The sequence below is a fragment of the Camellia sinensis genome, chromosome 7 (genome assembly GCF_055761805.1).
Source record: "Camellia sinensis isolate YWXY chromosome 7, ASM5576180v1, whole genome shotgun sequence".
Lineage (NCBI taxonomy): Eukaryota > Viridiplantae > Streptophyta > Magnoliopsida > Ericales > Theaceae > Camellia > Camellia sinensis.
Window position 1 is genome coordinate 13,067,432 of NC_138967.1, and position 24,749 is coordinate 13,092,180.

At 34.9% G+C, this 24,749-nt stretch overlaps 2 protein-coding genes across 3 annotated transcripts; both read right to left on the reverse strand.

Moving 5' to 3' along the window:
- Positions 1-10,302: 10,302 nt before the first annotated feature.
- On the reverse strand, positions 10,303-17,587 carry LOC145788838 (DUF21 domain-containing protein At4g14240-like). Its single transcript, XM_082877459.1, has 4 exons — positions 16,802-17,587; positions 15,982-16,063; positions 14,894-14,962; positions 10,303-11,054 (listed from the first exon to the last, which is right to left on the reverse strand). Exons 1-2 carry the CDS (start codon positions 17,150-17,152, stop codon positions 15,989-15,991), a joined length of 426 nt encoding a protein of 141 aa, XP_082733585.1. The 5' UTR covers positions 17,153-17,587; the 3' UTR covers positions 10,303-11,054; positions 14,894-14,962; positions 15,982-15,988.
- Positions 16,535-22,410, reverse strand: MEF18 (mitochondrial editing factor 18). 2 transcript variants are annotated; one of them, XM_028214930.2, is made up of 4 exons: positions 18,261-22,395; positions 17,583-17,650; positions 17,227-17,300; positions 16,535-17,132 (listed from the first exon to the last, which is right to left on the reverse strand). In XM_028214930.2, the coding sequence occupies exon 1, from the start codon at positions 21,229-21,231 to the stop codon at positions 19,120-19,122; it is 2,112 nt and encodes a 703-aa protein (XP_028070731.2). In that variant the 5' UTR covers positions 21,232-22,395; the 3' UTR covers positions 16,535-17,132; positions 17,227-17,300; positions 17,583-17,650; positions 18,261-19,119. The 2 variants fall into 2 exon arrangements, with proteins under 2 accessions (XP_028070731.2, XP_082733584.1); XM_082877458.1 differs by lacking the exons at positions 17,227-17,300; positions 17,583-17,650 and having other exon boundaries at positions 18,261-22,410.
- Between the last annotated feature and the right edge of the window lie 2,339 nt (positions 22,411-24,749).

Sequence of the window (24,749 nt, forward strand, 5' to 3'; positions counted from 1 at the left end):
GGGCTTTAATTTAGGCTCAATAATGACCTACAAAAGAGTCTGGATTAAGGAGATATACTCATTTGAAGTTGGGCTTGGAAGCAGATTTTTGATGGCCGACCGGCCACCACTGAAACTTGTCGGCCAATGGTGAAAAAGCTAGATATTTTTGTGCCAGCTGTCCCCCAAAATCTCCAGCTGTCCAAGGGTTGATATTTTCTACCTAAGGGACTATTTTTCTATATATAAAAGGCTCTCGTCTTGCTTTCAAGGTTAGAAAACATTTAGGAGAGAAATATATTTTGAAAAATATCCTCTCTCTACAATTCTCTCTCTCTTTTGCAACTTGTATAGCCTATGCCCAACACACTAAACCAAACCTAGAGAGCTTCTTGTTGAGGTGATTTGAGCTTGGATTTGAGCTCTTGAAGCACTTGAGAGTGTGGAAATTGGTGGTTTATGGCTTAAGGGTTCACTCCTCTCCAAGAGGTATACTTTCTCTTGCCTTTGTACCATCTTTACACCATTTGTTTTTCATATTTTCTTGTTGTTTTTAAGCTCTTTAAAACCTGTTTTTATGGGTTGAAGCTTGTGGTTTAAGGCTTTTAAAGGTAGAGGGATTAATCACCCTTCTTTGAACCTTGCTCTCTAAGCCTTTCCACTTGTGTTTCCCATTCTTTCATCAACTTTTTTTGAGATTTTTACCATTGATTTCCAGAGGTTTTCAGAGGCCAAAAAAGTGGTTTTGAAGTCTCAAAAATAGAGGGGTTAGCCACCCCTCCTTTGGCTTGTTTACTAGCTTAAATTGCCATGTTTTAGCTTATTGTTTTAGCTACTTTTGTCTTCATTCCAGCATGTTTTCCAACTAATTTTGGGCTATAAAAACTCTGTGTTTTTGGGTTGAAGCTTGGGTCCTAAGGCCATTAAAGGTTAAGGGGTTGATAGCCCTTCTTTGTACCTTGTTATGGAGGCCTTTCCCTTCGTGTTTTCCACCCTTGCATCATCTTTCAGAGCTTTTAAACACTGTTTTTCAGAGCTATTTTAGTGGCTAAAATTTCATTTTGAAGTCCAAAATTGGAGGGGTTAGCCTCCTCTCCTTGTGTCTTGTTTGCATGCTTAGTTAGCCATACATGTTAGCATGTTTTTCTAACTTAACTTAGCTTAAGTCCAGCATGTTTTAGGCTCTGTTTTGACCTATTTTAGCTCTATTTTGGGCTGGTTAGCTTGTTTGAGTCTTGTTTTGCATAATTGTAGTGTTAATTCCTTCACTAGTTTAGTGTTTTAAGGCTTTAACCTTTATTGGTGTGAGTCGGTTGCATGTTTTTAGTGCTTTTATCATTCAATTTCAACACATACAATCTCTGCAACCTCCCTTATTTCTTCACTTTTCATTTGTTTTGAGGGTTGTTTCAACCTTAGGGTTGTTTAAGCTTGAAGTTGAGGCTCATGCTTAATAGTTTAATCCTCTTTTGAGGGTTCATTACCAACGGCATGAAGCTTCCCTCATGCCTTGAACTACCTCTTGATTGACACTTCTTTCACTTTAGAAGACACTTACCAATGGACAAATTGACTAATGAATGGTTTGGTATTTAAAATGAGTAAACAAAATTGGTAAGTAAAAGTGTGCAAGATAAGCATTCTTCGTGTTGCATTGCATATGTTCAAATCGGATGTTAATTTGAACACAAGGAGAATGGAACATTTCATACTCATAGTGATGAAATGTGTCATTTTCCTAGGTCACCATTGTCCTTGATCATGTATGATAGGGTGGTGGTCATTTTGGTTTTGTTTGTGCATTTATTAAACTTGTACAAACTTGGTCCTTTAGCCATCATGCATGGAAATTTCTTGATTAATGGTTTGAGGGCCAAGAGTTTCTCTGCTTTGAGCTTGTGTGATGATAAGGAGGATAAACAGTACAGACAACCTGTGAGAATACACTGTTTTGCTCTCTGTTGTAGCATGAAAATGTGAGCCAGCAGTGGCCAACAGCCACCATCAATGGCCGACCGGCCACCAATGGTAGCCGACCGGCCCTTTGTCCCTTTTGTCGGCCATCAGTGGTTTTTGCACAGTGTGTTCCTGAGGTGGAGCAAAGATGTTCTGGAAGTTAGCAGAATTTTCAGTGATCAAATGTGCAAACAAAGGCTTGCAGCAGCAAAGTAGTGGCTTTTTCGGGTGAAGGATCTAGCATGCATGCATTCCTTGCTTCCCAGGATTAGCTAATTAGTTTAATTAGCAATAGCTTAAATACTTCTTGTAATTAATTAGTTGTAGCTAATTAAGTGTTGTAAATAATTAGTTAGTTTAACTAGTTATTCAATTTCGTTTTGTAATTAGTTAACTAGAATAGTTAATTAGTTTCGAGTTTTGTAATAATTAGTTAGCTTAATTAGTGTAGCTAGTTAGTTAGCTTATTCATTTGGACCCTCCTTCGCAAGGGCGTAATGTTGTAATAAGTGTGCGTGCATATGTGTATGTCTTCCAACCCCACGTCTTTCTCCCTTTTATTTAATCGCTTTTGATGGTTAGATTAGGGTCATGTTTTAATTAGCATATCGCATGCATGCATCCATTCATTCATATTGCATGCACCAAGGCTCGGCGCATCATTCAAACTGCATCGTCATTTCAATACTTCTTTGAATACGTGTTTAATTGCATGTTGTTCAAATCGATTCATATGTCATATTAGTAGCCGAGCCTATTAATTGCATGTGTTGCATTAGGCATTTTGTGTAATGCCCCAACTTCCGGGCTGTTAAATACATACAATAATACAACACAAGTAGGATAGATAACCAAAACATCTTAATATATATATATATATATATACATATAACCAAAGTTAATATCACAGATAATTCGTTTATATTTCATTACAAGATTACCAAAACATTGCCAAACCAAAAGTCAAAAGGATAAAAAAAACTACTAGTTTAAGTCTTCATATAAACCACAGCTCCAACACTTCATCTTATTTGCCTTCGCAATAACCTTCACCATTGTAAACTGCTTCATCACTTGGCATGACATGCCATGAACTTGGAATGCCCAGTAAAAACACATATACCCCCATATCTTCTATCAACCAATCAACCATACACAGAACAAATTGGGTAACATAACATACAATAGTTCTATAAATTAGTAGTTAGACTAAACATCTAGAATCCCCCAAATAGATCCTTCTACCCAACCACAAGGATTGAACACCGGACTATTCAAAACTCTCCCTTTTACTGCTTTGCAGACCTTACCATCTATGTCCATCTCCCAGTTATTTACCGGTCAGTGACATTGATGGACCTCAAAAGGGACAGTCAAGCAAATGGGCTCACTTACACCCAAATCGTGCCTAGGGCTCGCTTACACCCTGAAACCACCACATAGAGTCTGAATACATCTGTGTCAACCTAGGGGCTCGCTTAGACCACTTGAGCAAGACTTAACTCATTTGGTTTTAATCACATCATAATTCATGTCATTCATATATATAAATTATTCCACAACACTAATGTGAACATCACCCATTGCCAACCCCTTATCATTTCCCGTTTATTAGATCTTTTGCCAAGCAAGATAGTCACATTCGGTAATTCGGTAATATAAGAGAGCATGAGAAAAACATAAGAGAGGAAATCTAGCCCATGATAATCATACATAAGTATGGTAAGGCAAGAAAACAACATTAGGCATGCTTTGAAATACTTGGAGACAAATAACACAATAAAACACCATTTTCAGCACTATTCAGTTATGCAGGGCTAACAAGAATTCTTTGGTAAAAATACTTCCAGGTCAAATTAGGGCTGAAATTGCACAGAAACAATAATCAACTTGTCTAGTTTTAGTTCCAATTCTCAGAATTTGCACAGCACCTCCAGAAATTCATTCACAAGCTATATTCGAAAACCTGTCCAGATTTGTCACCCTTTGGGAAAACTAGCTTTCCTCTCAATCTACCCGATGATTTTCACCCAAATAAATTCTGTTGGAAAGAGGATTCAGAATTCTAAATTTTGACAGAAGAACCCACATGAGATGATTTTTCTGGAATTTTATAAAATTGAAAGAAGTGGATTGTTTTTCACAGACTCAGGACCAGATTTTTAAACACAATATCCAAGCCCTAAAATCACACAAGGAGGGGCCAATAAAATTATCACAAGCTCTAAACACACCAAATATCCTACATTAAATTCAGATTTGAGAAATAAATAGGTTTGATATTTCTTTGAAATTAGAGAAGTTGCAGCAGTACATAATTTGACAAATTTGTAAGGCGAAGTCACTAAATCAAGCCTACACTTTTCATACACATCAAAAACCATATTTACCATTAATATGCAACACAAGAGGGAATCTAGACAATAGGATGAGATGGGTGAAAGAATTGGAGAAGACATGGATGGGGTGTATTCTTACCTTGACTCAAGAAGGCACATTTTCTTCCTTTTCTCTTTTTTTTTTTTTCTTCTTCTTTTTCTCTACTTCCCCTAATCACACTCTCCTTCTCTCACCCTCTCCCTAGGCTGCTGAAAATGTGGGTGTGGAATTAAGACAAGGCTCTCAATTTATAGGCCATAAATTCGGGTTAAAAAGACCATTTTACCATCTTGCTTAAAGACTAAGGAAAATAATAAATATCTAGATATTTTTTTTCCCACTAATTTGCTCAAATAAATAATAAAAATATTTATTTAAAGATATTTATTTGCTCAAATAAATAATAAAGGTGCAAAGAACTAATAAATATTCAAATAGGCTAAAACAAATAAAATGTATGAATTAATGTAGAGACTAAGGGTTAAAATAAATAAAAACTAACTGTTAAGGGTATTTTCAAATATAAAAATGGCATTCTAGGATTTAGTTATAATACAAAATAAATACAGAAAAATTATTCTTTCTTGGACCATTTTGTAAAATTTTATGAAATTTGGAACTAAAATGAAATAACCTAAGGCTTAGGGTTTCAAATGTAATTACCAAAAATTAGGGTCTCTACATCTTGTATAGTTAGGATCATGCATTTTTCTAACTAGTTTCTGTCTTGGCTTGGAGTACTCGGTGAATTTTTATGCTTTAGCATACTTGCATGAGTGTGATTGCCATGTTATCATGTCTAGCATGCTTGTCATGAGGCTATGTGCTTAAATGCTAAACTGTTTGAATGCCTGTGGATGAAGGCTTGTTGTTTGAATTGGAACGATTCAACGAATGCGCGTTTTAAGCCCACTTTGTTGTGGCAAATCATGTTTTAAACCCACTATGTTTGGTGGCAAAGCCGCATCTTTAAGCCCACTTGGGATGGCAAATTCAAATCATTTTCGCAAACAAACATGAGTTGAATTGTTCCAAGTTTTTCAAACTAGTCTATACTTGCTTGTGCGCATCACATAGTAAAGCTAGTTTAATAACCGGAACAAGAGCACATAATGTTTATAAAAATGTATATTATGATTAGTAGAGGCCAATCTTTGATCAGGCGGGCAGGGGATGCTCATTTCAGGACCTTCCCCTCTCATACCTAAGTTCCCGAGCCGAGGCAACTTTGGTGATGATGGATACGTGGCCTTTGGCACGAGTCAAGGTTTCCTAAATTTTCCCAAAAAACAAAATATTTAGGTGGCGACTCTGTATCTGACAAAGCAGTCAAATTTTGGCATTATTTGATTTAAAATTGATTTTTCAAAAAGGTTTGTCGGATTTGGACTCTTTGGTGTTTATCAGTTTCACATTGCACTTGTTAGACTAGATTCAGAACCGCGGGAGTCCGAACTGTGAGACCTTCTTTTCAAACCCTTTCCGAAAGGCGAGGCGCGAAAAAGGCGAGTCTACACACACCCAACAAAAAGCTTAGAAAGGGAAGCTTAGAGAGAGATGCCATTCATATTTTTTTAGTTATGATTCAAAAATTGAAATTATATCATTTTTTTAATTATAAAGTGCATATGGTGCACAAATTTTTCCTTTTACATACATACACTTTTGATCATGTTTAAGGTTTGGTTTGGGATAAATTAAAAAAGCCAATTTATTTAAATTACATCATTTACTTTTTAATTTTTTACACATCTATTTGTAATAAATAAAATAAAAATTAAAGAAAATTTTATTAATAACATAGTCATGACATAACGAATTAATAAAATTACAAATTAGACTCCCGAGTCAAGATTTTAACTAAAAAGCTAAAAAATCATATTTTATAATGATTTAAATATGATTTTACATGATGGATTAAGATAAAGAGTAAACGTTTATGATTATCATATTTTTAATCATACTTTATACACCTTTTATGGTGTGGTACATTTAAATTAATTGACATGTGGCACGCACATTAATGAAGCAAATAGGCTTAACATAAATATTTAGATATATTATAGTTACGTCATCTGAAATTTATATAAAATATGGTTTCTTCTTATAGTTTAAAAATTATATCGCATTCTTTTAAGTTTTTAATTGTATAATAATTTTTTTTATTAATAAATTATCAAATTAATTAATAATTTTTAATGATGTTAGAAATATATTTTAATCAACAATTCAAATAATTTTATTATTCTATAAGAGAGTAGTTAAGAATTTCATTATTTCTATTAAATAATTTTTTTGATAACTAAATATTTATCATTTTTAGAACCATAAAAAATTATCTATATTTTAAACAAATTTTAAAAAATATATTTATAATTTATCCAAAATATTATTAACATTCAGCTATCATATTTGTGAGATATCAAAAAATATATGAAATGTCATGAAAGAAGTAGTTATCCTAAGATAAGTTGTTGGTGTCATCCATATATGTACCACTCTGTTTGCACCTATTTTTGCCAGGTTCTGTCAATAGGTGGTCCAGTTAGTGGAGGACACGTGGCCAGAGTCTAGAGTGAATGTCCAGCATCAGAGGATCATGACTAACCGTTGAAAGTGGGTTTTTGCATACGGGTTGGCTATAAGTGATTGAGTAGTTACTAGTAGTGATCATGGAGTTAGTGGGCAGCCTCTCAGAAGGAAGCATGAGACAAAGTAGGAGCTTTTCTCTGTCGAGAGAAGGTTAAAAGAGTTTGTGGGCATGAAATAACTTGAAGAAGAGCCAGATCGACAGACAGAAGTGGAGGATTAATGTATTTGGAAGGCTTAAAAGTCAGGGAGCAGTTGCAGCAGTTACACAGCTGTAGTTGCAGATTGGGGAGATCATGGGGGCGTGTGGAAGAAGAAGTATAAAGGCCAAAGATTGGCAAAAATGTGAAGACATCAACAACAACATAACAACTTAACTTTTAGACTTAGGAGTAGTTGAGTTTGTAGTTTAGGAGTAATATCTATCATTGTAATCTGCACGTGTTAAGTGAGCATAGGTGATTTCAGTATGAAATTGCTTCTGTTTATTTAATCTACCTTGTTACCATCTGTTGATACAACAATTTGAAGTTGTTTCCTTTTATTCAATCTACCTTGTTAAGTTTGTTTTCCTTCTTGTTTACTTTCCTGTCACTGTTTGATCCAGAGAAGTCCTTAGTCTTTTGAGACATTTGAACCAGAATCACGGTTGCTTGATTGTTTCTATTTAAATTGTGTAGTTTGGATTATTGCTTGGTTGTTGTCGACCCAGTCCTAACAGAATTTTTACTAACGCAATCCTATTAATTTGAGAATATTATAACATGTTGAATTAATATTAAAAAATTACAACAATCTCACAGAAGTAATGAATGTATCAAGGAACATCATATCACATAAAGGGTAATGCTATATAAATAGAAATATGTGCAAAATAATATATATATATATATATATATATATGTATATATAGATATATTTTGTTTTGAGATTAAATGTTGACATTTCACTCTAAAACAAAAGAAAATTCTACTATGCACCCTGATAAAGACACATATGATATGCATTCTTATTTTTAGGTTGAATTTAAAATAAATAAATAAATAAATAAATAATGAAATATAAAAGAAAGAAAAATTCTATTATGCACCTTCATGAAATACATATTATATGTATTCTCATTTTTAGGTTGAATTTAAAAATAAAATATTAAATAGAGATATGTTAGGGCATAATTAATACTATTTTAAGTCATAAGAGAAAACTATTTTGATAGTAAACCAAACCATTATGATAGGTCCTAACTAATATTACTTTGCAAAATAACCAAACACCATAATGTGACATAATTAATTTTGATTTGATAATTTGTTAATATTGGACTTTTATCAAGTTTACTTTTGAACTTGAGAGAATTTAAGCAGCAGTAGAGTCCACAACAAGTTTTGTTTCAATAATCTAAATCATTCATTTTTTAGAACTATCCATGTATATTATTTATGAAAAAATTAAATTAATCTAATAATCATAATTTTTTTTTCTTCATTTTGTTGTGTTTGTTTAAAAAAACAAAATAGATAGTTTATTTTTAAAAACATACTTGTCATCTATTTTTTGGAGACAAATGCCATAAAATAAAAAAAAAAATTACAATTATCAAATATACATAAAGAATTTTAAACGGTGGTGCTACATGTACTAATTGGTATATCAATTAGTGTACCAATATATGTTATGATATTATTACTTCAAAATTATAACCTCACCTGTTATACAAATTACAAATACCCAAAACCTTTAAAATTACATCACATCATTTATTAATATACTAATTGATATATCAAGGAATAATGCTAGAGATCTCAAAAGTTTTATCAAATTTTTTACCAAATGTCTCGCATGGGTGTAGGACTCACACCATGTGAGTCTCACACCCATGTGAGATATTTAGTAAAAAAATTAATAAAACTTTTAGAGTCATTAGTATTTTTTTATATCAATTGATACATATAATATTGTTCAATTTTAAAAAATAAACGGTCCGGAAATATTACAAAACCTGCTCTATCTTCTTGAGTGTCTTTGCAGGCAAAATAAATATTGCAAACCAATATAGTTGCACTGAGAAGAGAGTATGATTTAGGGCTGGGCTTCCCTCCGATCCATGATTGGACTAGAGGGTACTATTAGACCCGTGGGGGCCTATTACGGGGCTCGTTTCGATAATTCGAACCATTCAATGTGTAGAACTCGTCGAGTAATATATGCTTGTAAAAAATCACGTTGATTAAATATCGATAGCTATCTTATTGGATCAGATTTTTGTCAACCGTTTATTTTTCACCGTCTATTTTTTTAATACAAAACTGATTTGATCACATAACTGTCGATATCCGATCAACATGATTCTTTATCGACATATAATATTCGACAAGTTCTACACATTCAGATTAGTAAAACAAGACCCATGATAGACCTCTACGAACCAAACAATACCCTCCAAGCCGTGATCAGAGTGGAGGAAGCCCGCCCCTCTAATTTATTAGTTGACCGTCTCTGCGTATGTCAAGGCTTTTTAACCCAAGTTCTATGTGCTAGGTGCAAATGTGAATGATTTCATTTATACTGGCCACATGTCTCACTTATACTTTTTTTTAATTTACAATTATTTTTCTCGTTTCCAATTTATCACATATTCTCTCAAAATCATTTTTGTAAAAGAAAAAATCAAAAACATCTGGGTGCAAAATAAACTACACATACAAGAAACACAATATATATTTACATGGTTTAGTAAGATTATCTACGCTCACACTAGTTCTAGTATATTGAAAGAAGAAAAAAGTACAATGACCCTATTCGATGCAGTTTGTTGGGTTGCTTGCAACCTCCCCCCCCCCCCCTCTCTCTCTCTCTCTCTCTCTAATTATTTTAAGAGTTTGTATCAAATGTTTAGTATAGTTTCACCTTATAACTTATTTTAAGAGTTTGTATCAAATGTTTAGTATAGTTTCACCTTATAACTTATGAGACAAAAATAACTTAAATAAATTAAAAAATTAATTATCTAAAAATTGGAAGAGATATGCTTATACCTACTTGTGTATATATAAGTTCGAATTTATATTAGCAAATTACTGAAATACCCTCAACACAATTTGCCTCTGGGGTACTAGTTCCCTCAGAAAACCCCTACCAACTCACAGCGGATTTGGATCCTTGACCAAGTGCTGAAGTGCACCGTACTAATTAGGCTCCAAAAACTCAACACAATTTTGTCATACCCACTTATGTCTTAAAGCCAAAAACATAATGGGAGAGCAACAACAGAAATTTCAAATGGGTAGGCTTGTACATGGCAATGTGCATAGCTCACCAACTGCTTGAAGCAGCTGAGGTGAAGAAATTGCAAGCCTCTCAAAAGCTGTAAGTAGTTCACTAGGATAGTCAAGCCCAACAAGAACAACAACAAATAGTGATTTTCATTGCAAATTCGTGATTGACGAAGAAGAATACAAGGGGGAAAAATAATTAAAAAAATCAAACAATATTTACTGTCAGTATATAGGACAATTATAGACTCTTTGCAGTAGTAGTGGAAGTTTGCTTCATTTTAACTACTAAAAGCTCTTCTTCTGTCGCGCTTTGTGCTTTTGAGCGCGTTTTTACCAACACTGCTCGGATAACTTCGCCAAAACCCCATCTTCACAGTTAGGGCTGATCTTGAGCTTAATTCTTGTGCCTTCACACACACAAATATAATACATATATATTAATTCAATTATGTTATTGTTTTTTTGATATCTCCTCGACTAAAATTCAATTTTTAACTGTGTTCTGTTTTTAAATGCCAATAAGGTCAAGAATCTAGCAACATTATACTTCTTCAAAGAATAATGTTACAGACCCCAAAAGTTCCATGAAAATTTTGGTAAAAATTTTAGTAGAATTTTTGGGATCATTAGCATTTTTGTTCTTTAAAACTCACTCTCTCTCTCTCTCTCTCTCTCTCCTATGTTGTTTCTTTAAAGGGAATGTTGTGATTCTGGTGTCTCAGTTAGTCACATCCACCACTACCAAGCCCCATTATTGTACTTCTAAAAAAACTTGAAACCTTGCCCTTCTTTCATAAATCACAACATTCCAATGGTTTTGATCTATGAGTTGTCTCCATGTCGCTTCCTCTCCTATCACTTTCCACCAGGCTTGTCCTGTGCCATTCAACAATAACCCTATCAATTCAAATAAAGCTACCGACTTAGAACTCATATATAGAAATCTATCCAGAAAAATAATACGCAATCTAGATTCAACTTTTATGTAATGCAGTCTAACCTTAGAATGAATCTAAATGGCACTTTATTTTTTACTAAATATATTTCTGTGCACGAATCAATCTCTGTCCATAGTGATTATCATATCAGTTAGGCTTCTGATATAACCTCCATCTAATCCATCAAATTAGGTTAGAACCCATACCAGCTGGGTATATATCAGCAGTTCATCCCACAGGTCCACATGGGATTCACACATGCTATAAAAGATCTTATCATTGATTCTAATGCTTTCAAGATAAGATATATATATATATACATTTCTATAGCTACCCCTTCATTGTCATTCTTTAGCATGGCATTGGGACATGGCTAAACCCATGAAGTGGGACCCTTTTGATTGACTTTAGGGCTCATGTAAGGCTCTTATTGAATGTAAAAAGGGGGTCACTCACTCCCCTTTGTGTTGTCCAAAGTTATCTTTGGGAAGAAAAGACGGTGCCCCCAGACAAGATGATGGTGTGGGGTTAGCAGCAATGGAGGGATAAGATTCATGTTTGAGACTGGGCCTGTTTGTTGTAGTTTTTCTTACGCTGAAAATTGATAATTAAAAAGCAGAAACTAAAAACACCCATCTCTTAACTTCTAGATAATCAACTATTTCTATTTAATAAGTTACAAATAGAAACTAAAACACAAAAATTTGATACATATTAAAAAAAAAATCTTAAAAGCAGCTCCAATAAGTTGTACCAAACAAGTACTTAAAATTGCTTTAACATGAGGCAACAATGATAAGTTGCTGGCATCTTGACTGATTGATAGGATATTTAGGTTGAACTTGGAGAGAGAAAATGCCACGTGACATCGAGGCATCGTGGAGATACAAGTGGAGCCCCTTGATAAGGCCTCTAGGTTCACATGTGGATCCAATGTGGCTTGGCAAGTAGAGTCCTTAATAAATTAAGGCTTGGTTCAAGCTAGACTGAAGTGGAATTAGGGACTAAATGGCAAGGATGGTGAGAGATATGCTAAGTGGAAGAGAAGGGTGAGACAACAGAGAGCAAAGCTCTATATCATGAGGGTGTGCATCTCTCTGCTCTTGTGTTGGCACAAGTACTCTTAGAAACTTGTAGTTCGGTTTAGTTTTCGAGTTTTTTATTTTTTGTTTTTAGTAAAGGATCTTTCATAAGTTCTATATTGTACTTACATTTTCATATGTTGGGTTTTGTTAGCTTTTTACATGGTTGTAACCGTACCATGTTTGTAAATTATTGGGGTTTTAGATCAAAACCCAAGGAATGAAAAAAAAAAAGAAGAAAAAAGTATATATATATATGCCTCTACCAATCAATCTCCCCCTCTCATCAATATGTTTTTTGTTTTACTAGCTTGTACACCGTAGTGTAGACATCCCCGCACTTCAAGTGTTTGCATGTAAAGCAAAATTCCATACAATGTTGCATATATGAATGTTAACTTGTTCCCCTCATTTAGCATTTAGAAGCACAAAGGATTTGTCTAGATACCATTAATGAAAAATTTCATAAAAAAAGGTATGCATATTATTATTATTATTAATCTTACTTTCTCTTCTTGTTGGTTAGTTGAATATTTATATTGGTAACAGAGTATTTACTCATGCATAGCAAATAGTTTATATAATAGTGACTCTTCGCAAGTAAGGGATGGACAATTACAGAAGGGTGATGAACAACTACAAAAAAGTGACATATTTGGAAGTCCTCACTTTCAGTTTATAACCCTTCTCTTCAATAAGTCTTAGGTTCAAATCTCAAGGGTTAGACTAATTGTAAAATTTTATTCCTCACTCCCCATAAGATTACCCTTAGGGCTTGGACCCGGTAATTACTTTGTATATGTGGAATGGGGGGACTGCATGTATTGAAGAATTAGTTGGAGAGAAACCTCAAACACCCCGTTAGCAAAAATAATATATATATATAACCCTACTTTGCATTCATGTAGGGTTTGTATTGAATTTCACAAATGGCATAAAATGCAACAAATGACATAAAATGCAACAAATGACAATTGGTTTTTTGTGTTGTGATTTTATATAACTAAAGCGTGTAGTATGATTTCCTAGTATGGTTAGCATTAAGCTTGCTTTTTCTAAATTCACATTGTGCAACCGTAACATAACCAACCTTACAAAAATAGGTGACCATGTCAGACAGCGGGGTCCCACCATGTGTTGAGCAATGGCAGGGCCCCACCATCATCCTATGTGTATGGCCACTTGTACTTTCTACTGTAAGTTTTTTTAACGATTTTTTATTTGTAGAATTACTCTTATACCTCACATCATAATGTCTCTCCAATCTTTCTTTCTCCCCATGTTTCACTAAAAACACGAATGAAGCTTGAAATTTAACAAGCAAATTTTTCTCATCCTCCAAATGCATCCAACATGTTTTTGTGGCATTGAACGTGTAAACCTGTTCTATGCCACTGTAACCCCCAATGGCATTGAACTTTGATATTTAACCATAGAGTCCAAAGCACCCACCGTGAAATTCAGGGGGGGTTAGTTTGCTATCTTCCACACAGTGGGACAAAACACAGGCCTCTAAGAGACAAGGGTGGCCTTCTACAATGTGATAATTTTAACAACTTTTTAAGTCTCTCACCATGGGAGTTTGGTAGGCAGACAAAGCTGATGTGTATGCCTAGTCATCTTTAACAAACTGTGGGACCAAGTCATGCTGTCCCTAGATCCCCCCAATCAGGGTCCAACATCTGTCACCCACCTCATGTTCTCTCTCTCTCTCTCTCTCTCTCTCTCACATAAAACCTCACCCTCCTCTTTCTCTGTATTTATAAGACTAGTGATCCTATGTGCCTTCCTATAGCAATACAACAGCACAACCACATTGAACATGGCCGGACACTCGCTCTCTACATGAATCAGAAAGTTCTGGTCATGGAAATGATGCTTGAGGTATATACGGGAGCTGAGAGCACGCGTCTATATCATATGGAGGTGCACAGTGATTCTTCTTCGTTGGAATGAATAAATTTTGTTAGAGTTGGGTATGATAATTTTCAGTTCTAAGTGTTTAATATAGGCTAGTGGTGCAGCATTCGAATTTTTAGCTGATATAACTAGGGTTTATAAATGTTGGAAAGTGGTAACTAAGGTCGATCCCTTTCTCGTATGTGATTTTTTTTTACATCTCAATTATTGTTCTTATTGTGAAAACAAATCCCTAGTACGAAATACACATTTAGCAACAAGTGTCAGATGTCACTGAGGTTCATCAGAAGATGTTTAAGATTAATGTATATCATCGAAAATAATGTAAATACGATACCTTCGGATTTGGACAAATCTCTCTCTCTCTCTCTCTCTCTCTCTCTCTCTCTCTCTCAATATTTTTCTTTAATCTATTTCTCACACAAGGTTTTATGCCCTCTAGTTCATGCAAACCAAGATCAAGAAGACGATTTCAGCAACATCGATGAGTAAATTTATTCAATATTTGATCAATATAACAACAGTGTGTGCATGCACTTAGGCAAGGAGAAGCTTGAGCACCCGAGATTTATGCTGAGAGACAATGTGAATAGATAAATTGCTCAACAAAATTCCAAAATTTACAACATATAGTACAAGCTTTATTTCATTTTTGCCACATAAAAGAAGTAAAACTCTCCTCAGGTTCATTGGAACCAATGTATTATAAATTAAAACTGTATTGCATATTCATCTCTTGTTATCAAGAAAAGGCTCACAAAGATTCTCTACAAACCTGGTTGGACTTCTATCTTTCCTCCGCAGACTTCTTTGGGGTGGTTAGTCCATGCTTACTTTGGCCTCCCTGAGAAATTTATTATTTGAAACAAAACAGTATTCAGCTACTAGAACTAGTTGACATTATTGAAACAAATTTCATTTGAGAGAAGGTATGGGGAGAGGGAAAAAAAAAAAACCAATCAGGAAACTTTACAAAAAAAAATTCATTCTTTGGAAATTTATTTATGTTTAATCACACTACATTTGTTGATTTTACTTACATGGAACTCACAAGAGTGAAAAGCTGAATTAAATCCCAAAATTTGTTGATTTTTCTAATGGCATATATGCTTGTTCATTTGATAATTGAATCCCAACAACTTAGCTATAAACTTTTCCAGACATTGCAATAACGGGCTTACATTTTTAACTTTTACTCCTGCCCTATTAGTTATAACATTCCACACCTAATAATGTCACTATCTTTATTTACAATTTCTAAACCAATTAATACACAATCCCAACAAGGATATCCTCCAGTCTGAAAAATTGCTGATCCATTCAGAAAACTGTTTAGACACTAAAATAAATTATTGAGGTTGTGTTTGAATCTTAGATTTGAATAGGGTTTTGTGAAGGGAAAAGAAAAGAGACGGAAAATGTGAATGAAATATAATGTAAAATTTATTTCCATTTCTTTTCCCTCCATAAATTCCTACCCAAATTCAAGATCCAAACACAGCCTAAGAGTGCATTTGGTTGCACAAGATTGGAATTGACTTTTAAATATTTGGATTTGAAATTCCATAGAATCAAGATATCATTGTTTGGTCTAACTTTGGAATTGCTTCTTACTTCTTTTTTTAGGTGTTGATGTTCTTGTGATCCTACATACCATCTGGATTTACTTTCTTGTACCAAATGACACCTTAGTTTCATCCCGCTGGGACAAATTAAGTTCTGAAATCCACATTTTACACTACCATATAGAAACTCCCCCATAGAGTTTCAATTTTCAACACTAACATGTATCACATTTTATATGACGATAAAGAACTGCACAAGGGAGATCAAATAAAAGAACTCATAACATAATCCACTTACCGGTCCCTTATGGCCAGTTAACCTCCGAATTGATGGGATACGTGCCATTGATGAAGCAGCCGCAGCTGCAGCCACACGTATCCTGCAACATATAAACAATGTCTCGTGATTCTTTACTTATATTTTCAGAAACTGCCTAAATTCATATTAAATCCTCAAAGGTTAAAATAACTTTTGTGTACATCAACAAATTCATCCATTTCGTCTACAATCTCCTCCTGCATTTGTGAAAAAACCATCACCATTCACTTCACTGTTAACTCAAGAAGCCACACGTGAGCAGAGGCAGCTCAAGCTTATCAGAGGCATTGGGCAAAATTTTTTAATTAGAGCTTTTATAATTTTTACACTGTAATTTTTATTTGTGTGATTATATAATTTTTATTTAAAATTCATAACATTCACAATTAAAACAATTTTATTTATTCTAACTTTTATTTATATGTTTGATCTAAATTACTCAATATCCCTCACAATCAAAATAATTTTGACAATCAATAAATCAAATCATGTAAAACTTCTTACTTTTATGGAAAATAAAAACACAACATACTAAAAAAATTAAATAAATGTATCTATTATTATAACTTTGGCCTTTGGTTTCCAAGAATTATTTGGTTTCTTTTATATACACTATATAGTAAAATTATAATAAGTGGGGACCCTCATATACTCGGGGCCATAGGCGAGCACCTAAATTGCCTACTGCTTGATCCTTGATCCACTACTGCACATGAGAGGAAGTGATGATTCATTGGACTATGATAATTTGCTGCAGAAGTTCTTCAAAGACATCTTCCAAGGTGATGATCCCAATTACCTCACCATCTTCAATATCTTCCGACATATGAGGCAGTCCATTTGTTGATGCATCATTATGGTGAAAAGTCGTATGCCTATTTCCAATGGGAGGCTTTGGAGCCTTCTCAATGTCAACAACAACGCTTGCTGGCTTCTGATCTTGCTTGGATAGCAAAGGAGTAGTTAATTGAGAGTCCCTGGTAGCAACTTTGTTCTCTTCAGCTTTTTCTTTAATAACAGTTGATGGGGAGATTTTATTTTTCCCTTTAGCCCTCACCACAGCTGCCAGATGACTGCCACCCTTTTGAAACTCATTCAATATGTCATATAGAGGCATATCAGCAAGAACCCTAGAGAAAACATTCCGCATATGAACGTGTCAGTTTCAATGCTTAAGTTCTGGAAAAGCATACAAAAGCATGTGTAAGGATGAATAAAGCACACCGTGGAATCCTTCGAATGGAAACAGCACTGACAAGGGTCTCTGTTTCCGGTCATACCGTAAGAAGACTCTTCACCTGATTTCAAAATATATGAAAAAAGTACTTGACAAATGAAACTTACTGATAGTTTTAGGTTACAAAAGCCACCAGTAAAAGTCCAATAATATTTTTTGGATTTCCAGAATAAACAGGAACTCGACTATGACCTCGAGCAAGAACTTTTCCCATTGCTTCCGTGAAATATTAGTTCGAAAAATATTAAAAATGTAATATGCATCTGTACTAGAATTCACTTCTACTGAAATCATGAACTTACGACAAAGGAACGCGACAACAATATCAAGGAGAAACACTAACCAATCCAATTTTGAGTTCACATCCAAGGAAAATGTTGACTCAGTGGGCATCATAGCCTCCTCAGCAGTCTGTTCAAGAAGTGATAGATGGAGTTTGAGTCCATCACTTTCTCAAGATTTCAGATCTAGTAGCAAATATTGTGAAAAAAAAAAATGAAAATGAAAAGGGAAAGGAAATTTGGAGCTTGATGTGCTCCAGAATCAATTGAGAAGCATTGAACAAATTTGAAAAATCATCAGTTTTTCCAAAATGCAGGGGTCAGCTCATTTAATTTGGAATGAAATGCCTGGGTTGAGTTGAGCACAAATTCTGAACACATTGCCTGAAGATTTGCCCCCCCAAAAAAAAAAAATAATAATAATAATAATAGAAAAAGAAAAGGGATACAATGAATTTCAGGGAAGGACTGAATAATAAAAATATTTAGTGAAGTTAGGCTACCAAAACTAGGCTACAAATTCAGTTCAGAAAGTTCATGTTCAGGCCAAAAGAATCACTAGGAAAGTCACTTATATTTTTGCTGATAAAAAAAAGAATAAAAGTCACTTAAATTTTTTAAGCTTTATACTTGACAGAAAATGAATCCAGATGCAATATGGATCATTGTAACTTTTACTACTCTTATTATCTTCATTTTTTGGTTGCAAAGTACTAGAAGACAACAAGGAAAATAATAACCTGACATTTTTCTTAGTTTGAAATGCTGCAATTGCTACTTCCTATGGAGCTTTTGCTTGGGGGGTGGACTCATCCTCGTTGGCATCAAAGCAGCGTCCAAAGATTCTTGGACCGCACATGGAATTTCTAGCAAGTGCCCTTGATGGGAAGATCTCACTTGGTTGTAATTGGGCCACTTGGCGTGCTTATGTGTCCGGGTTTCTGAGCCTGATGGTTGCTTGCACACGTAATTGGGTGTTGGAAGTTGATGTGGAGGTGTTAAAGAGACTGAGCAAAGGGCATAGGCAATGGAATGAGGAGGAGCTTGCACTCTCTTTGCTCGGGGTTGGTGCGTTGGTACAATGCCTGCAGCTGCTGAACTGATCATCGAAAGTGAAATATAGTTCATATTCATTTTTCTTTTAGGTTTTCCTGCCAAAATTTTTTGTAGGTTGGTGATTGTAATTTAGGATGTAGTTGTACATTAGATTTCATATAGGAAAATTTCTCACTTTAGGGAATCAAAAGCTCTGTACAAATGAGCTCCTCAGTTGATGTAATGTGGGGTCTAGTCGCAAATCGGGCATAGATAAGGTTGTAAAATGAATTAAGCTATTCGATAAGTTCATATGCATTATAAAAAATCAAGATTTCTATCATCAAAACATATCCTCCTAATAGTAATCAACAATGTTCAAGACTTTGCACCCATAGTTTAGTATTTGCATGAGAATTATGGACTCTGCACAGTGAAATAGAACTAACATATTGCAGAAGTCTTGTGTTTTCTTCAAAAAAATGTCAATTTTGGCTTTGCGCAAACTTTGAAGTGTGATACAAAACGCAACTGCTATGGTGATATTGGACCTGTTTTTAAGAATCATACGACACCACTGTACCCTAGTGACCGCGTCATTCTCTGGCTTTTCATAGCTTGTCTCACTAAAAATGCATCTTCCCACCTCCCAGCATCTGCATAAATATTGGACAGTAGAACTCTCCCTCCACCGTGCGATGGTTCCACCCTTGCCAAACTCTCTGCTGCCCGTACCCCTATTTCCGCATTGCCATGTGTTCGACATGCTGCCAACAATGTCCCCCATATCACGACATCAGCTTTCATGGGCATACTCCTAATTAATTCTTCAGCTTCTTCTAATCTGCCGGCTCTGCCTAAAAGATCGACCATACAACCATAATGCTTGATGGTTGGTTCTACATCATACAATCTCTTCATGCTCTGAAAATGTTGCTTCCCTGCTTCCACAAGACCAGCATGGCAACAAGCACACAAGACCCCTGTGAATGTGATCGCGTTGAGTTTGATGTTTCGGTTTTGCAAGTCAGAAAAGATTTTAAGAGACAACTCTGCGTGTCCGTGCATTGCCAATCCACCAATAATCGCGTTCCATGGTGAGACAGAAAAGGATTTGTCTCGGATTTGATGGAACACTTCTAGGGCGGTCTTAATGCTCCCACATTTGGCATACATGTCTATGATTGCTGCATTTAGATTGTCATTGAGAGGGATTGAGTTATTCCGTATGTATTCATGTGCCCATCTTCCCTCTTTCAATATGCCCAGAGTAGCAATTGCAGAGAGGACACACACCATTGTGATTTCGTTTGGCTTGACATTGCAAGCTACCATTTCATGAAAGAGTTCTAAAGCAAGATTAGGCTGCTTGCTCTGTGAGTAACCGGAAATCATGGAGCTCCACGAAACAACATCTCTTTCAGGCATGTCATTGAATAATTGTCTCGCCAGATCAATCATTCTGTTTCTTACAAGGCCTGCAATGAGTGCATTCCAAGATGGGACATGGTCCTTGCTGCTTAATTCAAATTGCAACCAAGCGAATTCCACTCTGTGGCAAGCTGCATAAAAATGGATGATCGTCGCCTGCATAAAGTCGTAGCAATCAAAGCCCGTTTTTATAGTTATCCCATGAAATTGTTGACCCTCACCAAATGCCATCAACTTTCCACAAGCCGATATCAAATCCACAATCATAACATCATTTGGACCCAAACCAGTACGTAGCATAGCACGATACAAAGTAAAAGCTTCATCCAACCTTCCTGCTCTAACATACCCGTCAATTATAGTACCCCAACAAACCACATCTCTTGTGGAAATCCTATCAAACAAATCTCGCGCCAAATCAACAAATCCCGCCTTAGAATATCCATTCATCATTACATTCCACGAAACTACATTTGGTTCAGCCATTTCATCAAACAACGTCCTCGCATCCCACAAACTCGAACAAACACAATACATGTGCACCAAGTTAGTCGAAACAAGAACAAACACTTCAAGCCCAAGTTTCTTCACCAATCCATGAAGCATTCGACAGTCCCAAATCCCACCCAAATGCGAATACGCAGAGATTACACTCGACATCATCACCTCATTCGGCATCACAACCTCAAACATCAAATCCCTAAAAACCCCAATTGCTTCACTCCAACAATCATTTTGGGCCAAACCAATGATCATACTCGTATATGAAACACACCCTTTGCAAGGCATTACATCAAACAGTTTACGGGCATCATGGAGGCGGCCAAATTTCACATACCCAACAATCATAATATTACAAGACACAGAATCCAACACAGGACAAGAATCAAACATGTACTGAGCATCAGTCAAGAACCCGAATTTCGCATACATATTGATCAAGCTGTTTTGAATGAACATATTGGAGTTTAGGCCAGATTTCAAGACAAGAGCATGAACTTGCTGGCCTTGAGAGATGGCTAAAAGGGTTGAGCAAGATTTGAGAGTCGATACGATTGCGAGCTCGTAATCGCGGGGTTTCTGGGTCTTTTGGCCATTGAAGAAGGGTCGGAGGTGGTTCTCAGGGTGTTGTGGAGGAGATTTGGGTGTTGCAGTGGAAACCCATTTGGGATTTTGGAGTGAAATTGATGGGAATGAGGTTGTTGAGAAGCGAAAGAGTGATTTGGATCTGATAGCAATGTTCATGAGACGATATCATGAGACCCGTTACGAGGATTGGAATTTGAGGTTCACAACAAACGAATTTTGGAGGGAAAGAAACATAAATAATTTTAATTTAATTGCACATTGCGAGTTTATCTAATGTGTAAATTCAAAGGATAATTGGAGGAACCATCATTTAAAAAGGGAAACGGACCTATAAATCCTAGAAGAGGAAGTCAATCCCATGTTTTATTTTATACACATAGGTGGTGTTTGAGAAGTTTGTGTCTTGGGTTTTTTTTTATTTTTTTTACTAAACGATAAATTTTTTGTAAAATTAAAAAAAAATAAATTCAAACAAAATATTACGTCCAATTCTATAATCATTTTACTTTTTCTCTCACAAACATTACATCCAACCACAAAAAAACCCAACTATCTTTCCAAATATTAAAAAAAATTTCTCCAATAATATCCTATAACTAAAAAACTTTACATAAAAACTCACTTTTCAAACAACCACATAGAAGTCCCATTTGACGTGGGGTGACGGTTTTGCCCATTTGTGGGTGGTGTTATAATTGAAATATTTTATTACTCTAATTTCTGTTTATGATACGTTTGGAAAAGGTGTTCTATAGAATTTTTTTGAGTTTACCACACTTGGTATGGTAGCCCACACTCGAAACCAACCACAACGTTTCAGCCTTCCAAAATTGAAGATTTCAGCACTCGGTATAGTAGCCCACATTCGGAACCAACCCAAACATTCAGCCTTCCAAAATTGAGGATTTCGATAGACCACATTCAAATCCAATCCAAACGTTTGAACCCCCAAAATAAAAAATTCCAAGCACACACCACTAATTTTGTGAGTTTGTTGATTGGGTTTTCATCGAAGCAACATTTTCTTCATTCTCATTTGGGGATTCTGTCAAACAGTTTAGCTCCCAAAGAGAGTGAGGACTCCGACCAGCGTCTTTGATTCAGTGTGTTTGCCGGAGAGGGTTTCTGAACAAGGATTTTCACCGTGGACGTTACATCTTTATGTGTTGACCACATCTACGAGATTCAATATTCTGAAATCATTCGCGTGGGTTTATGGTTTGTGTAAATCGTGTCGTATCGCGATTTTGTCGTCATTGGATCACATATTATGCAATGTACTTGAAGAAACAAATCAATCCCACATCCAAAAAAAAAAAAAAAAGAGCACAAAAATCCCCCTTGAATCCCATGAAATTCACAATGTATCATTGTTGTCATCGGAGCAATGTGTCATTGTTCTTATTTGGGTGTTCTACATTCGATTGGGTCACTATTTTCGTAAACTCTGACTGGGGTTTCTGTTGTCGACGTTGCATCTTAGTGTGGTGACCACAACTATAGGATTCAATATTTCGAAGTCATCCACGTGTGTTTAGGGTTTGTGTTGTATATTTCAATTTGTATATTGTGATTAAATGGTGGCTTTGATTTGTCTTGTTTATTTTGATTTTGCTTCATATTGAGTGTGTTATTGTTTGTGTACCAATGGTGTCACATTAGTCGACCTCCATGGTTGTTTTTCCCTTACATGATTGGTTTTGATGGCTGTGTAAATGTTTGTTATATGTTTGGTAATTTGTGTATTATTTCATGGATATTCATGTGTCACATTGTGCCCACCTGTGTGTGGGATGTGGGAGTGTGGATGGATGAGATTTTGGACGAAGTTGGATTTTATTTTATTTTTTTGATGTGTGTTTTTTGGAGGCAAGTGTGGTCAAGTTAGGTGGCTTTGTCCACATCATTATGATCTGAACAATAATATCGAGTCTAACCTAATCAATGGAATTTAGCCTTGGTTTGGTTTTCTTTCTAGACTAGCCTATGTTTGGCAAGGGCTTTTTCAGGCTTTTTTGGCTATTTTAGTCACAAAAAACAAAATAGGCTATTTTAGCCATAACAAACAAAACATCACATCCAACCTATAATCATTACATTCTTCTCTCACAAAAAAAGTCCAAAAAGCCAAAAAGCCCTTCCCAAACCAAGCTTTTTAGCCCAGGCTAAAATAACTAAAAAAGCTAAAAAGCCAAAAAGCCAACCCACTTCCCAAACGGAGGCTATATAATCATAAAAGGTTAAAAAAAAGTTACAAAATTACAAAAAGATAAAAAAATTACCAAAGTATCAAACTACCCCATATACAAACAAAAAGTCAAAAAAACACCATTCTATACTAAGGGCAATTTTGTCATTCTAAAGTTAAAAAGTCAAAAAAGCCAAACAAGAATACCAAACGACTAAAAAAGTCTCAAGCTAAAAAAGTCAAAAAAATCAAAAAGCCAACTAAAAAAGCCAAAATCAAACGACTCCTTAAAAAATTCTCCAAAACATTTCACCCACGAAGAAAGGGGTAAAAAGTCACTAAATCCACTCCACAAATAACAAATGGGATGTTACGGATCATATTGCCCAAAAAAAAAAAGAGGACTTACCAGTGTATTAAAAGAAAATGAGGATTTCCTTAGACTAAAACTCTCTCAAATGGGATTTTTTAATAATTTTCTCATTTAAATTAGTTTTTTTTTTTATATAAAAAAAATTAAAAATTTGTAATTATTCCATTTTTCAAAATAATCACATTTTTATTCCAATCACATTTTTTTTTTTTTTATCAATACAAATTGTCATTAAGGTAAGAATGCCAAATGACACGAAATTCATTCTAACAAAATAAAAGTTCACATCAAACAAAGAAAAAAAATCTCAAAAAAAAAGCATTAAGGAAAAATTATGAATATATCAAGATGTAAAGCCCGTACTATGAAGTAGACGTCAATCAAAAGAGTTTGACAATAGGACAAGTTTGAGATAAATACATAAACTACATATGCTAAGGGGATAAACAACAATCGAACATCAAAAGAGTTTGACAATAGGACAAGTTTGAGATAAATACATAAACTACATATGCTAAGGGGATAAACAACAATCGAACTACCGATAAAAACCTAACCACAACCAAATACTAAAAATAGAAAACAAAAAAAAAGCAAAAAAATAAAATAAAGTAAACCTTCAAAACGCAAGCAGTGGAAACGCGGCAACAAAAATGCCGGCCAGAGGCAAATTTGGTGGAGAGAGTCGTCGATTATTATACCCTTGACAGTAAAATCTCAATTGCATGGTGAATTCTATAAATTGTATAAAAGTCGGAGATGTGATTTCTACATGAAAAATACAAATTGGAGTCACAAAAAAATTAAAAAGTAAAGACTTGAAACATTTTTTTGTACCTTTTTGAGTTAGTAAATCCTGACAAAATGAGACTATGAGTGGCACCTTTTCTCATATAGCTATTAGCTGGTCATCAATGACTATAATTGAAGTTGACAAGATAATACGAAAATTATTTCCCTCTAAACATGGTATGTCTTTGTTCGTTTTGAATGGTTTTTTATTAAGGTTAAGAATCATGAAAAAAATATCATAATGATGATCATAAAAGATTCTCTACCTTTAGATTATCCATACAATAAAATATCACACACTAATCAAAGGATGAAAAATTA